Raw genomic sequence first — 12886 nt, 5'->3', positions numbered from 1 at the left:
ATTACACGACACAGTGTTATCAACTACAGCCACGGGTTTTACCTTAGACACTCACATGCTAAGTGTTCCCTGTATTGGAGGACCCACAGTATGAAGATGTTGGTTCTCCTCAAAGCAATCTATAGATTCCACATAATTTGACCAAAAACTCCAACAATTTTCTTTTCTCTTGGAATTTGACAAGATGATTCTAAAATTATCTTGAGTAATAAATTGTAAAGGGCCAACGATGGGTAACTTCTTTTGAAGTAATAAAAAGCCAAGTATGATTTATCAAAGTAAAAAGAAGCTGAAGTATGAAAAAGTTAAGTAACTTTATCAAGAGGTCATATTAGAAATAGAGTGTCCATTTCCAAATTTCTAGCCCAAGATCCTGCAAACTTAATTATGTTAGTTATATAATTAACTACATTTAATATATACACTTAATTATATGATATTGCTGATATTACACAGGCAATTATTGTTAGAGAAAACTGAATTAAGTAAATAGTAGCCTTTTACTGCTAATCTATGGCCTTCATTGCCTTTACTTCAAAATGAATGAAATCGCATGAAAAAGCCATGCAGTCCCTTTACTTTCCAATGAAATTTGATTCTATGTCTGAAGTCTTTCTCACTGGATCCACAGTCATCTTTTCTTTCTGTGAACTCCCACCTGTACCCCACTATTTATCTTTCCAAACTGGTCAAGGTCATGCTGCCACATTGTACTCTTATCTTCATAAACACATCCTCTCTCTCCAGTTTGATTGCATTCTCTTGGGGAATGCAAACCGTTTTGTATATGTGTCTTTGTAAGTTTTTTAGTTACAAAAAAACACACCCATGTTTTATTTATTTTTAAAAAATATATTTTTAAATGATTTCAGAGAGCAAGGGAGAGGGAGAAAGAGATAGAAACATCAATGATGAGAGAGAATCATTGATCAGCTGCCTCTAGCATGCCCCACACTGGAGATTGAGCTGAAACCTGGACATGTGCCCTGACTGGGAATCGAACTATCATCTTCTGGTTCATAGTTTGATGCTCCACCACTGAGCTATACCTGCTGGGCAAACCCCACGTTTTAAATATAATTTTCTGACCCTAATAGCACCAAACACTGCTTTGCCTAGAGTAGGCACAAAACAAATGCATGAGAATGATGACTGTCAGGTTGCAGTTTTAAAAAAATAAGTCTAGCCATTGTAGCTATGGTAACCTGGACATAAGGTTCGTGGAGTCTACCCCAGAAGCAAATATGTCTGTTTTCCTCTGTTCCAGAAAGATGCCATGAGGCGAGTATTCTCTGGCATTCAGCCCACAGGGACCCCCCACCTGGGCAACTACCTGGGAGCCATCGAGAGCTGGGTGAGCTTACAGAGTGAGCCCGGCTCCGTGCTGTACAGCATCGTTGACCTGCACTCCATCACTGTCCCCCAAGACCCAGCGGTCCTGCGCCAGAGCATCTTGGACATGACGGCGGCTCTCCTGGCCTGCGGCATAGACCCAGAGAGGAGCATCCTTTTCCGGCAATCTCAGGTCAGCCTCTCAGAGGGGAGCCCAGGACACGTCTATTTTCAGATTCTTTGAGGAAAATTTTGAATGGGTTTACCTAGCTCCAGTTTTTAAAAAAATTGGTTAGGGGTGATTTCATCCAATGTGATGGTTTCATTTAAATGTTTTCCTTGTATACATAGCATTAAGTATCACTATATAATGCAGTAGTATTTTTTCAACTTTTCCCCTACTATGCATGGTAAGTGTATATATACCAAGTCGAGTCTTATTAGTACTTCTGAGCCTGGAATTGTTTTCTGTACTGCGTTGCATTCAAACGGATGACTTCATACTGTTGCCTAATCTCCTGAGGGATCAAGGATAGAATTTAGCGACCAGTGGCTTACGTAACTCCAATGTTGCTTTATCGGGCATTGCATTTGGAAGTCCCATTGTTCATTCTTTGTATAATAGCTTTTGAAAAGATTTGAGAGAAGTAGCTGGGAAATTTGGAAGGCAACGTCCAGTGACTTGAGTCCAAGCCAAGAAAGGCTTCAGAACAGAGCCAAAATATTGACTCACATCTTCACTGTGGATGAATCCGCTTGCTCTGGGACAGGCAGATAGCTTAGGCTAGCCTAGAGACAGGGTCCTTAAGAGAGTCCGTAGCAAAAAGTATGACAATGCTAAATGGATCATGTCCTCATTACATATCTGCTTTCACCTTATGGCAGAGCCCCAACCAAGGAATGATACGTTTGGTGGCCATAAACCACCATCCCTCATAGTAGCTCATCACCATTTTATTTATTTATTTATTTATTTATTTATTTAAATATATTTTATTGATTTTGTACAGAGAGGAAGAGAGAGGGATAGAGAAGTAGAAACATCAATGAGAGAGAGTCATCGATCAGCTGCCTCCTGCACACCCCCTACTGGGGATATGCCCTCAACCAAGGTACATGCCCTTGACCGGAATCAAACCCGGGACCCTTCAGTCCCCAAGCCGACGCTCTATCCATTGAGCCAAATCGGTTTCGACAACTCATCACCATTTTAACAGTATGAATAGAAACTGTGCTTGCCTAGTGCCCATATAGTGCCTAGGAAGGAGTGCCTAGACATCAGTCCTTTAGAATGGCCATAAAGTTTCATTTATTCGTGGGGAGGATGATAAGTTACTCCTCATGGTTTATCCTGAAACTGAAGGCTTTTCTCATTCAGATAGAGCCCCAATGCACGAAATTCATGCAAGAGTAGGCCTTCCTTCCCCTGACTGCTGGCACCGGCTTTCCCGTTGGCACCCAGGACCTGGGCTTCCGTCAGGTTGCTGGCAGGAACCTGAGACCCAGGCTTCCCTTGCAGCCCGACCTCATCCCAGAAGGCTGTCTGGTCTAATTAGCATATTATGCTTTTATTATTATAGATAAGCTAGGATCCCTTTAGCAGCTATTATTTTAAACATCTGACCTCATGTTTGCAGGTGAAAACATCATCATGGTTGTTCATGTTTTATGTCTTGCAATATTCAAATCAACCATTAACAACTGTTTTCATCAACCTATGGAGTCTCCAATAGTTGGGGATTGGAAAGAAAATACTCATAGCATTTTTAGATCTAGGAAAAAATATTGAAAGTAGTTTTTATTCGATAGCTAACCTTTTTAAGATTTATGAAGCCTTTTTCATGCATATGATCTCTCTTTTCATCCTCAAAATAGCATATAAGTCGGGCATTACTGTTCTTTCACAGGTGAATAAATGAAGGTATGAAAAGAGTAAATAAATTAGAAAATACTCTTAATTCCATCTCTGAGGGGTTCCTCATACTTAGTAAAATGCTTAACAAATAAATCTTAATTAGCTACCTGAGACCATACAGCTAGTAGGTGGCAAATCCGGGGCTTTTGTTCTCCCCGAGATACCACTTCTGGAAGGTACACTCATGGGAGAGAACCTTATTTTCCTCCACCAGCCCTTTGCCTCAGGAGCTGGTGGAACATGGGCAGTGGAGAGGCAGACTGACCTCAAGGCCGTCATTATTTCTTGCCTGGACAGTTAATTACCCTCTTACTCCTGTGTCAGTCTCAGAAATGGAGAGTCCATTTCCCACACTGTCACATGGTCATCATTCTACTTAACATGCATCGCCACCTCCCTTCCAGCCTCAGGGCAAAACTCTAAACGCAGTTTAAGGAGAGCCTTCTAATGGGGCCCCAAGAACACCAGGCCAGTGTGTCTTCCCCTCCACCACTGCCAGTCATCAGATTGTTTGTGTTCCTTCAGGCGATCTGATTAACTTTCACCGATAACTCCGCAGAGCAGAAGCTGGAGTCTTTTCTGTGGTTTTATTTTTAGAAAGTTTGATAAATCAATTCTTATTAAACATAACTTAGAGACCAGTTGTTTACATTCAGACAAGGATTTTGTTAGTTCTTTTATGTTGGGGAATTTCACAGTGTGTTTAATTGATCGTTAAATATGTCACAGAGAAAACAGAAACTTAAGAGTACAATTGTACGTAAAGTGTTGGGAGCCACTGCCAGCTAAAATTAGTTATACCTGATGAACAAAAATAGAACGAGAGACATAGAAGCTTCGAACAGACTGTCCAGCCTACGAGGGAAGACGGGGGGAAAGGTGGTACAAGATCACAAAAGGACCTGTATGTATGCATATGAGCAAAAGCAATGGACACAGACAGCAGGGGGTTGAGGGCATGTGTGGGGGGTGGGAGGGGCTGGGGAGAGGTCAATGGGGGAAAAAGGAGACTCGTAATACTTTAAGCAATAAAGAATTTAAATTTAGAAAAAAATGAGTTATACGTGTATTCCTCCTCCCCCCTGTACCCCCCCACGCAATTATTTACAAGTAAAATTAAGAATATTTGAAACTGTCAATTAGAGGAAAACATGTTTGCTTTAGATTGTGTACTCTTTTCACATGTGTCTGTTGTGTTAGGAAAGTGCTTCCAGCTAAACAGAAAGGCTAGTTCCCCAGGTGCTACTGTTGTCTTTGGAGTAAGTTCTAGTAACATTTGAAGTAGGGAAGAATTTAGCTAGGTTATAATGCTGATTTTACCAATAATTTTCATCTCCAATCCTTTGCATTCTTTCTCAGCAGTCTGACTGGAACAATTTAGGCTTATTGAAGATTTTTCTCATTATTTTCCTTTTCTTTCTCTCCCACTGGCCTCTAGTCATGGTGCTTCCCCTAAAATATGTTTGCCATATGTGGGGAACTGTACAGTCTCTCTGAAAGGTGTGTATGTGTGTGTGTGTGTGTGTGTGTGTGTGTGTGAGAGAGAGAGAGAGAGAGAGAGAGAGAGAGAGAGAGAGAGAGAGAGAGAGAGAGGGACTGTCTATGTGTGTTTGGCAGAGGTTTTCATCCCTATGCCAAACTCAATGGTCTTTTATTTCCAGCATGCTTGAGTGCACATCCAATCTGATTCCCACAGCTGTCTGTGAGGTGTGTTTCTCCACATCTTCAGCTGTTACTCTCCTTGCAGTGAATCACCCTGCAGATGGAAAATAAAAGCCGGAGACCGTAGCTTGCAGCATGCCTTCCTGCAAGGCCAGGAGCAAAGGACAGGACGTCATGTTACACAGGGTCCACACGGTCCAGGGAAGAGTCGAGGGAGGAGATTGGAATCTGCGGCTTTGGCTTGTGGCCCCATTCGCTAATGAGAGTCATGTTGTGTTTCCCAGGAAATGAAAATCAATAATAACAAAGGAAAGGGAGCTACGGGGGAATCAGTTTCTGAATGAAGGCCCGGGGAACTGACTACATGAATCTTGGCTCGCTGAATACAAACAAAAGTTATGCCTGACCCATGGCCTCTTGTCTGAGAGGTGTAGCACCATGGCCTAACCGTGGACAGAGAATCTCTTGTGTTCTCCCGGGTCCTAGTAATGGTGGAAGCATTTCTGAGGACAGATTTGACCTCTCAGGTGGTTAGACCACCCATAACAGGTGCATGTTCAACTCATCTCTGAAAAGAAGCAAACGAACATCTGACAGATGGATGGACTTGAGGGATCTATTTGTAAAACGGGCATCATCTCCCAAGTTTCCAGGGAGCGGCAAAGGATCTGAATGGCCCATGCGTAAATAAGAATAACCAACGTCTCATGTTATTTCCTTCTCTGGGAAGTTTGCAGGTAGTACCACTCCCTCCTCTTCCCCCCCCACCATATCTATGCTTCTGTGTGACTCGATGAGCAAGTTGTAGTGTTTGTACCTCCTCCATTCTGGGCTACCTGCCTGAACCTCACTGTGACACTGGACAAATTACTCACGCTCTTTGAGCCCCCTTTTAATGTCTGTAATTGGAGATTTTAATAATATGATGTACAATACCTAGCAGATGATAACTTCCTCTCTTCCATCCTACCCTACTATGCACATAATGCCCACAACCCAGGCTCCTTGATTTATTTATGGGTGGAGTGGAATTGGAAGATGGAGTGGGGGTGTGTGTGTTAAATTAATAACAGTACTTCTCTTTTTACTCAATAATAAAAATATTTTTTAAAGAGTTTGTTGTTTGTTTTGAATACTCAGAAAAATGTAGTTTTTATTTGCACTTTCCCAGTGATTACTGATGCTGAGCATCTTTTCTTTGCTTGTTGGCCATTTCTATTGCGTCATTGGAGTAATGTCTGTTCAAGTCCTTTGCCCATTTTTTTAATCAGGTTGTTTGTTTGTTTTTTGTTTTGAGTCGTAGGAGTTCTTTGTTTATTCTAACCCTCTTGCTCTTTTTCCTTCTAACTTGAGAATAACATGTTCTAGATGAGGGTGCTTTTTCATTCTGGGTCCTGGAATGAGAAGTTGTATAAAGCAGAGTTATACCAGCCTGTAACTACCAGTATGTAATGTGAGTGAGAAAGAAACCACTGTGGTAAGCCACTTATATTTGGGATTGTTACCCAGCATAGTCTAATGCTATAGATAAAAAATATACAAGTACACACATGTACACAACAAGCAATGGAATTTAGATGGAGGTGGCTTTTAAGTCAGGAGCAGACTGATAGAAGTTGTTTAATCAGCTTTGGAAGTATAGGACTAAGAAAAAATATAGAAAAATCCATAGGTGTACAGAGGGATGTTCATTGGTAAACATAAGTAGTGATGGGAGGCAGACTAGTTGAAGGGAGTAAATGAGATTTTATCATCGATAACAGAGCTCTTTTAATTAAAATCAGATCCCCAAACAAGGTTCCCATTAAGGGGATTTGTCATGGGCATGATAAGAGTTTAATAAAAATAACTTAGCATGAAATTACTAGTTTCCGAGAGGAAATTGTAATTGGGAATTTGTGAGTCTGAACGGTTTTCCAGGTGTCCTAAGCAAAACAGGACCTGATTCCTGGGAAGATAACAATTATGGAAAATAGTAAAATTCCAAGGGACACTGAGGTTATCTTAGACATGTGATCCAGTATTAACTGAACCAATTAATTGTGTAAATGGGTTTGATACCTAGCAACTATATCTTTTTGAAATCATGATATTCTATATGCTTTTTGTTAACTGAATATTTTGGGAAAAAAATTTAAATGCATTAAATATTATAACAAACCTTCATTTTCCCAATACCAAGGATGAATGTTGTTAACATTTTGTTATATTTGCTTGACTTTCTTATATGAAAATACTAGAGGCATGATGCACGAAATTCGTACAAGGGGCTTGGCCTCTTGTAGCCCTGGCTTCGTTCTAAAGGTCGTTTGGCTATCCAGTCTAATTAGCATATTAAGCTTTTATTAATATAGATAATTACAAGGTTGAGAGCCCCTTTAATTCTTTTCCTTGCCTATTCCCTTTGCCCCTCTTTTCTGCATCCCTTTTCTCAATCCCAAGGCAACCAAAATCTTAGATTTGATGTGTCAATCTAGCCAGTTTTTCATACCTTTTTTTGTGTACAGTTCTATAAATAATATATAATATGTTGATTTGTGTGTTTTTCCTAATTACATAAGTGGGTGTCACATTGTAGTACCTTTTTGAAATTTTCTCTTTTCACACAGCACTATGTTTTTGTGGTATTTGTTTATACACACAAATCTAACTCATTTCCTCTATTTGTTGTATAATATGCCATTATATAAATACGCTATATTTTATTTAGACATTCCCGTGCAGGATTTTGAGCAGAGAAGTGACGTGATATATGTTTTAAGGAGTAAATTAGGCTGCTGTGTTAAAAATAGACAGTTCAGGAGCTAGTGCAGAAGCAGAGAGACCACTTAGAAAGGAATCTAGCTGAGATTTGATGGTACTTTTAGACCAGGGAGGTAGTAACAGCAGTGGTAAAAACTGGTAAGATTCTGAAGATGTTTTGAAGGTAGACGCGACAAGATTGGAGGTGGGTTAGATACAGAATATGAGAGAAGAAGAAGAGTTTTTACCAAAGTAACTGCAAAGATGAAGTTGCCACCAACAAAGATGACAGCTGTGGATAGAGCAGGTTTGGGATGGACGATCAGGAGTTTGGTTTTGGAAGTGTTGAGTTGGAGATGCCAGTACATAGCCACAGAAAGATGCTGACTAGATAGTTGGATATATGAGTCTGGAGTTCAGTGAAGAGGTCTGGCTGGAGTTATGAATGTAGAAGTCATCAGTTATACAGCTCGCGTTTGCAGCCATGAGATGAGATGAAATTGCAGAGTTAGTGCCAAAAAGAATGGGAGTAAAGAAACAAGGACTAAAACCTGGGTGCCTGCAATCATACGAGGTCAGGGAGATGAGTGGGAACCACACAAAGAGACTGAGAAGAGAAACTATTGAGATCATGAGAGAGGGAGAAAAACCAGGAATGCAGTCTCTGGGGGCCAAGTCAAGAAAAAGAAGCATGGTGGAAGAAGTCATCAGTTGTGTCAAATGCTGCTAAATATGTCAAGTCGATGACAGCTTGAGACCATCGCCATTGCTGATAGGGATGAGTGGTCATGGAGTGGTTGGAATGGATGTAAGGAGAAGGGGAGTCTCACCAAACACACTGGCAACTCTGGCATCTTGCTGCCACCGAATTGTCCTGGACCCTTGTTGAAAATCAGTTGACCATAGATGTATAGATTTATTTCTGGACTTTAAATTATATTCCATTCATCTATGTATCCTTGCCTTATATAGTACTACTTTGTCCAGGTTATTGTGGTAGTATTGATTGACTTTTTGGATATTAAACCAAGCATGCATTTGTGGAATAAATCCCACTTGCTCAGATTATATCATTTTTTATATATGTTGCTGGATTCATCTGTTAGTGTTTTGGTGAGGATTTTTGCATCTGTACTCACGAGGGAGCATTGATCTACAGTTTTTTGTTGCCGTGATGTCGTTGCCTGCTTTGATATCAAGATAATACTGGCCTCTTAGAATGAGTAGGAAGTGTGCCCTTCTTTTTCATTTTCTGGAAGAGATTAGTGAAGAATTGGTATTAATTTTTTAACTATGAGAAATTCACTAGTGAAACCACCCCACACTATGGTTCATTTTTATGGTTTGTTTAGTGATTTTTTGCAGTTGTTCTATAGACGTTTTTATTGACATGTTTGGCCACCGTAGTCTCTGCTGGGATAGCTTGTGCTCAAGTACTGATTGAACAGAAATTTCCAAATGCCTTGATCCTATACTTTCAATCCTTGGCTGAGGGGCTTACACGGGACCTTAAAGTGAGACAGAGGTGAGCAAGTAGGGGTTTCTCAGGTCTTTGCTGGACATGTGCATAGCCCTGCACATGCATGTGGCCTTCTAGATGTCCAGGAATATGTCAGGTCTTTTCAAAGGGCATATCATTTTGCAGCTTTTCTCTTTAAGTTGTGTGACCAGCCTCTTGTTTTCCCCTGCTGGTATTAGTGACTCAGGCAGCTGCAATATTAAGTCTTTGCTGCTGATTATTTCTGAAAAACATCGTAGAGATAGGGCTTTTCCAACAGAGTGAGCTCTAAGTCAGGTGACATAACAGCAAACCCTGCACATGGGGCTTTTCCAGAGAGCTGTCAGACAGGTCCGGTAGTGACAGTTCTCTGGAGATTAGCCTTTATGAGGCACTCCAAACCCAGCTATCCCCTTCCCGTGACAGCTAGGTAGTGGTTTCCATGGCTACCACTGACCTACCGGGAGAGAGGTGGGTGGGAATAGGGTGAGTTAAAATGCCACAAAGCTCTCTGATTTTACTGAGATGTGGATATTTTTGTTAAAGAAATAATCTTCAGAATATTGCCACCATGGGTTAATTTCCAGAGTTAGAAAAAGTTGACTTTGACAGTTTTTGCTAGTGTTCTCATTGCTTTTGTGAAGGAGCAGATTTTCAGGGGTTATTCGACAATTCCAGAAGTCCCTCGACCTTGTTTTAAACAACAACAAGGTTTTCATTTATTTTATTCAAGGCCCAATGTAGGTGGATTTACTAGCTTCTTTCCTGTTGTCACAAACTGAACACACCCATGCAACTCACACCCAGAATGCTCTTCCTGCCCCTTTCTAGCTGCTAACTATCCCTCTCCCAAGATAACATATTTTTGAAAATAATATAATTTGAATGATTTAGCACATACTGTATGGTGTATGGCTTCTTTCACTCAACATTGTGTTTCTGAGATTAATTTGTGTTGTTGAATGCAATTGTTCATTCTCATTGCTGTAACATTCCATTTGTATGAATATACCACAAGTTATCCATTCTGCATAGGTGGACATTTGGATTGCTTACAGTTGGGGCTGTCACATTTTATTCTTGTATGTATACTTTTGAGAACATTTCTGTTAGATATATACCTAGAAATGGACTGCCTTGCTCAAATGTTATATAAATATTGAGTGTTAGTGGATACAGTTTTTAAAGTTGACGTACTACCAGTTTACATCCCACAGCAGTATATAAGAGTTCTACTTACCTAATATCCTTGCCATACTTGGTATTATTCAGCCTTTTCACTCTAATCATTCTGATGTGTCTGCAGTGCTATCAGAGGGATACCACTTTATTTTGCATATAATGCATTTGGCCAATTTTCATAGGGTATTCTGCTTTTCTTTTATGAATTTGTAGGAGTTGTTTTTTTTATGTATTCTGTATACCAATATATTCTATATAGGCTTGCATATATCACCTCCTACTCTGTAACTTGCCTTTTTCCCTCTTTAAATGGTGGTGTTGGAGAAAGAAAAGTTGTCAATTTTAATTTATCCAGATTTCTGCTTTGTGATTAGTACTTTTTGGATCCTGTTTTTAAAAAATCTCTATTGGCCAGAGAAAATTAAAGATGCAAGTGAATTAATTTTTTTGCAAAAAAATTTAAAGACCTATCCTTTAGGCAGAACACTTTAGTCTATCTTGAAGAATACCAATGTTTCCCAAAGAATGTATTTTACAAATGATTGTAATTTTTAATTCACAAAAACATCCCCAAAACATCAAGCCTTATATAACTCTATTCCAAAAGTTCTTTTGTTCTTTCCTATCAAACTCCCCAATTCCATTGAGTATGTTCCTTATCCCATTTGTTTCTAATCACCCTGTCTTCTATTTTCAGAGATAATAGAGCCCATTAGATGTGAACTCCTCTAACTTTCTGCTCTCTGATTCTATCCCACACGATATAACCTCATCTTATATTTATTTCCCCTCCTGTTTCTGTGGAAGATGTTCTGAAAAGTAGGTCTGTCTTTAGTTATAAAAAATAAAACAAAATTTTATTCTCTAAACCCTACTGGTTATTGCCATCTCTTTCCTTCCTTTAAAAAATGTTTCAGCCTGGCCAGGGTGGCTCAGTTGGTTGAGCGTTGTCCTATGCACCGAGAGGTCGCCAATTCAATTCTCAGTCATGGCACATGCCTGGGTTGAGGGCTTGACCCCCAGTAGGGGGTGTGCAGGAAGCAGCCGATCAATGATTCTCTCTCGTCAATGTTTCTGTCTCTTCCTCTCCTTTTCTCTCTCTATAAAATCAATAAAAACATTTTTTAAAAAAAAGAAAGACATGTGGTAAATAGTGTAGAACTAATATACCCACACAATGAGTGTGGGTAAAACTGGTGAAATCTAAATAGGGTGGATGGATTGTGTCGAATTCATTTTCCTGGTTGTGATAGTGTACTGTAGTTACACAAGATGTTGCCATTGGGGAAACTGGGTGAAGGGTATACTGGATCTCTCTGTATTACTTCTTACAACTCTATGTGAGTCATCTCAAAATGAAAAGTTAAAACAAAAGTCTTCCTATAAAGTATCCATAATAAGAACTACCATTTATTGAATGCTTACTGTGTGCTAGATACTGTTCTAAGCCCTGTCAGGTGGATATTATATTAACCTCTTTTTTCTAAATGACAAAATTGAGGCACAGAGCGGTTAAGTCATTTACACAGGGTCACCAGCTATTAAGTGGCAGAACTTGCTTTATGATCCTGGCAGCCTCACTCCAAAAAGAGAACTCTTACCCACTCTGCCACACTCCTTGACCATCTGCCTTCAGATCCTGCCACCTACTCACACTTCAACCGACTGACCTCTCTGTACTTTAGCTTCCATCCAGTCACTCCCTGGCAACTGCTTTTGCCTGGGTTACCAAGTCTGTTGTTAACGCCGATGGATTCTTTTTGGTCCTCACCATTCTTTCTGCAGCCTTTGATAGTGCTCATACATTCAGGAACTGATTGAGCACCTGCATTGTGTCAGACTCTTGTTCTACAGCAGCAAACATACTAGGCAGAACTGCTGTAACTGACGAATGCACGTGTCTTTACTGTTATGGTTAGAGAGTCAGAACTACAGTCAGTACCAGCTTGTTTGTGGATGGCCACCTTATTGGCCCAGGCTTTTGTTTTTCTGTGGCTAAAACAGATCATGCTATTATTTTGTGGTTTCACAATGTAACTCAAAACAGACTATATTTAAATACCATTTTCACTTTTCTCCAGATACAAATCTAAACCTTTCCAAGCAGTTGTCTTGGATATGAGTAAATTAAAAGAACCAAGTCCTGAAGAGTACGGCCCTTCTTATCTAATTAGTAATAATAAATTGTGAAAATTAATTCTTTGACTTTTTACCTACATTTTTATGTCTAGGACTAATTTGGATTACTTTTCTGCCTCCTTATTTGGAAACATCAGGAAGATCTCTGCAGAATATAAAAGTCTCATTCCATAGGTCCACATAAAAAGCTACGCCCAGGGAAATACTTGACTTCATGGAGACCTGGTGCTAGCTTTTTGCGGATCGCCCAGGCTGAGCACATGAGCCCGGATGGAAGGAGAGGGGTCATCTTGTTGTTATTTTCTGGGTTGACATTTCTTTCCCCGGTTCAGTAAAGAAAACACAGAAATCCTCTCTAACTTCTTCATGCCAAAACCCAGCTCTCGTTGTATTACTTCTAATCGGAATGTGTTTTG

The 12886-nt window shown here is 40.0% G+C and overlaps 1 protein-coding gene across 3 annotated transcripts in view; it reads left to right on the top strand.

Moving 5' to 3' along the window:
* Positions 1 to 12886, top strand: part of WARS2 (tryptophanyl tRNA synthetase 2, mitochondrial) — a 56865-nt gene that overhangs the window by 26976 nt on the left and 17003 nt on the right. For 2 of the 3 annotated variants that reach the window (XM_036452565.2, XM_036452566.2), the window contains one exon: positions 1268 to 1525. The exons of the other annotated variant lie outside the window; for it this stretch is intronic. In XM_036452565.2, coding sequence (XP_036308458.1) covers positions 1268 to 1525 — 258 coding nt within the window. The remainder of the gene's footprint in view (positions 1 to 1267; positions 1526 to 12886) is intronic. 3 annotated transcript variants of the gene reach the window in all.

This window comes from Pipistrellus kuhlii, unplaced genomic scaffold (assembly GCF_014108245.1).
Source record: "Pipistrellus kuhlii isolate mPipKuh1 unplaced genomic scaffold, mPipKuh1.p scaffold_m20_p_24, whole genome shotgun sequence".
Lineage (NCBI taxonomy): Eukaryota > Metazoa > Chordata > Mammalia > Chiroptera > Vespertilionidae > Pipistrellus > Pipistrellus kuhlii.
This window is presented reverse-complemented; position numbering and strand designations above follow the sequence as displayed.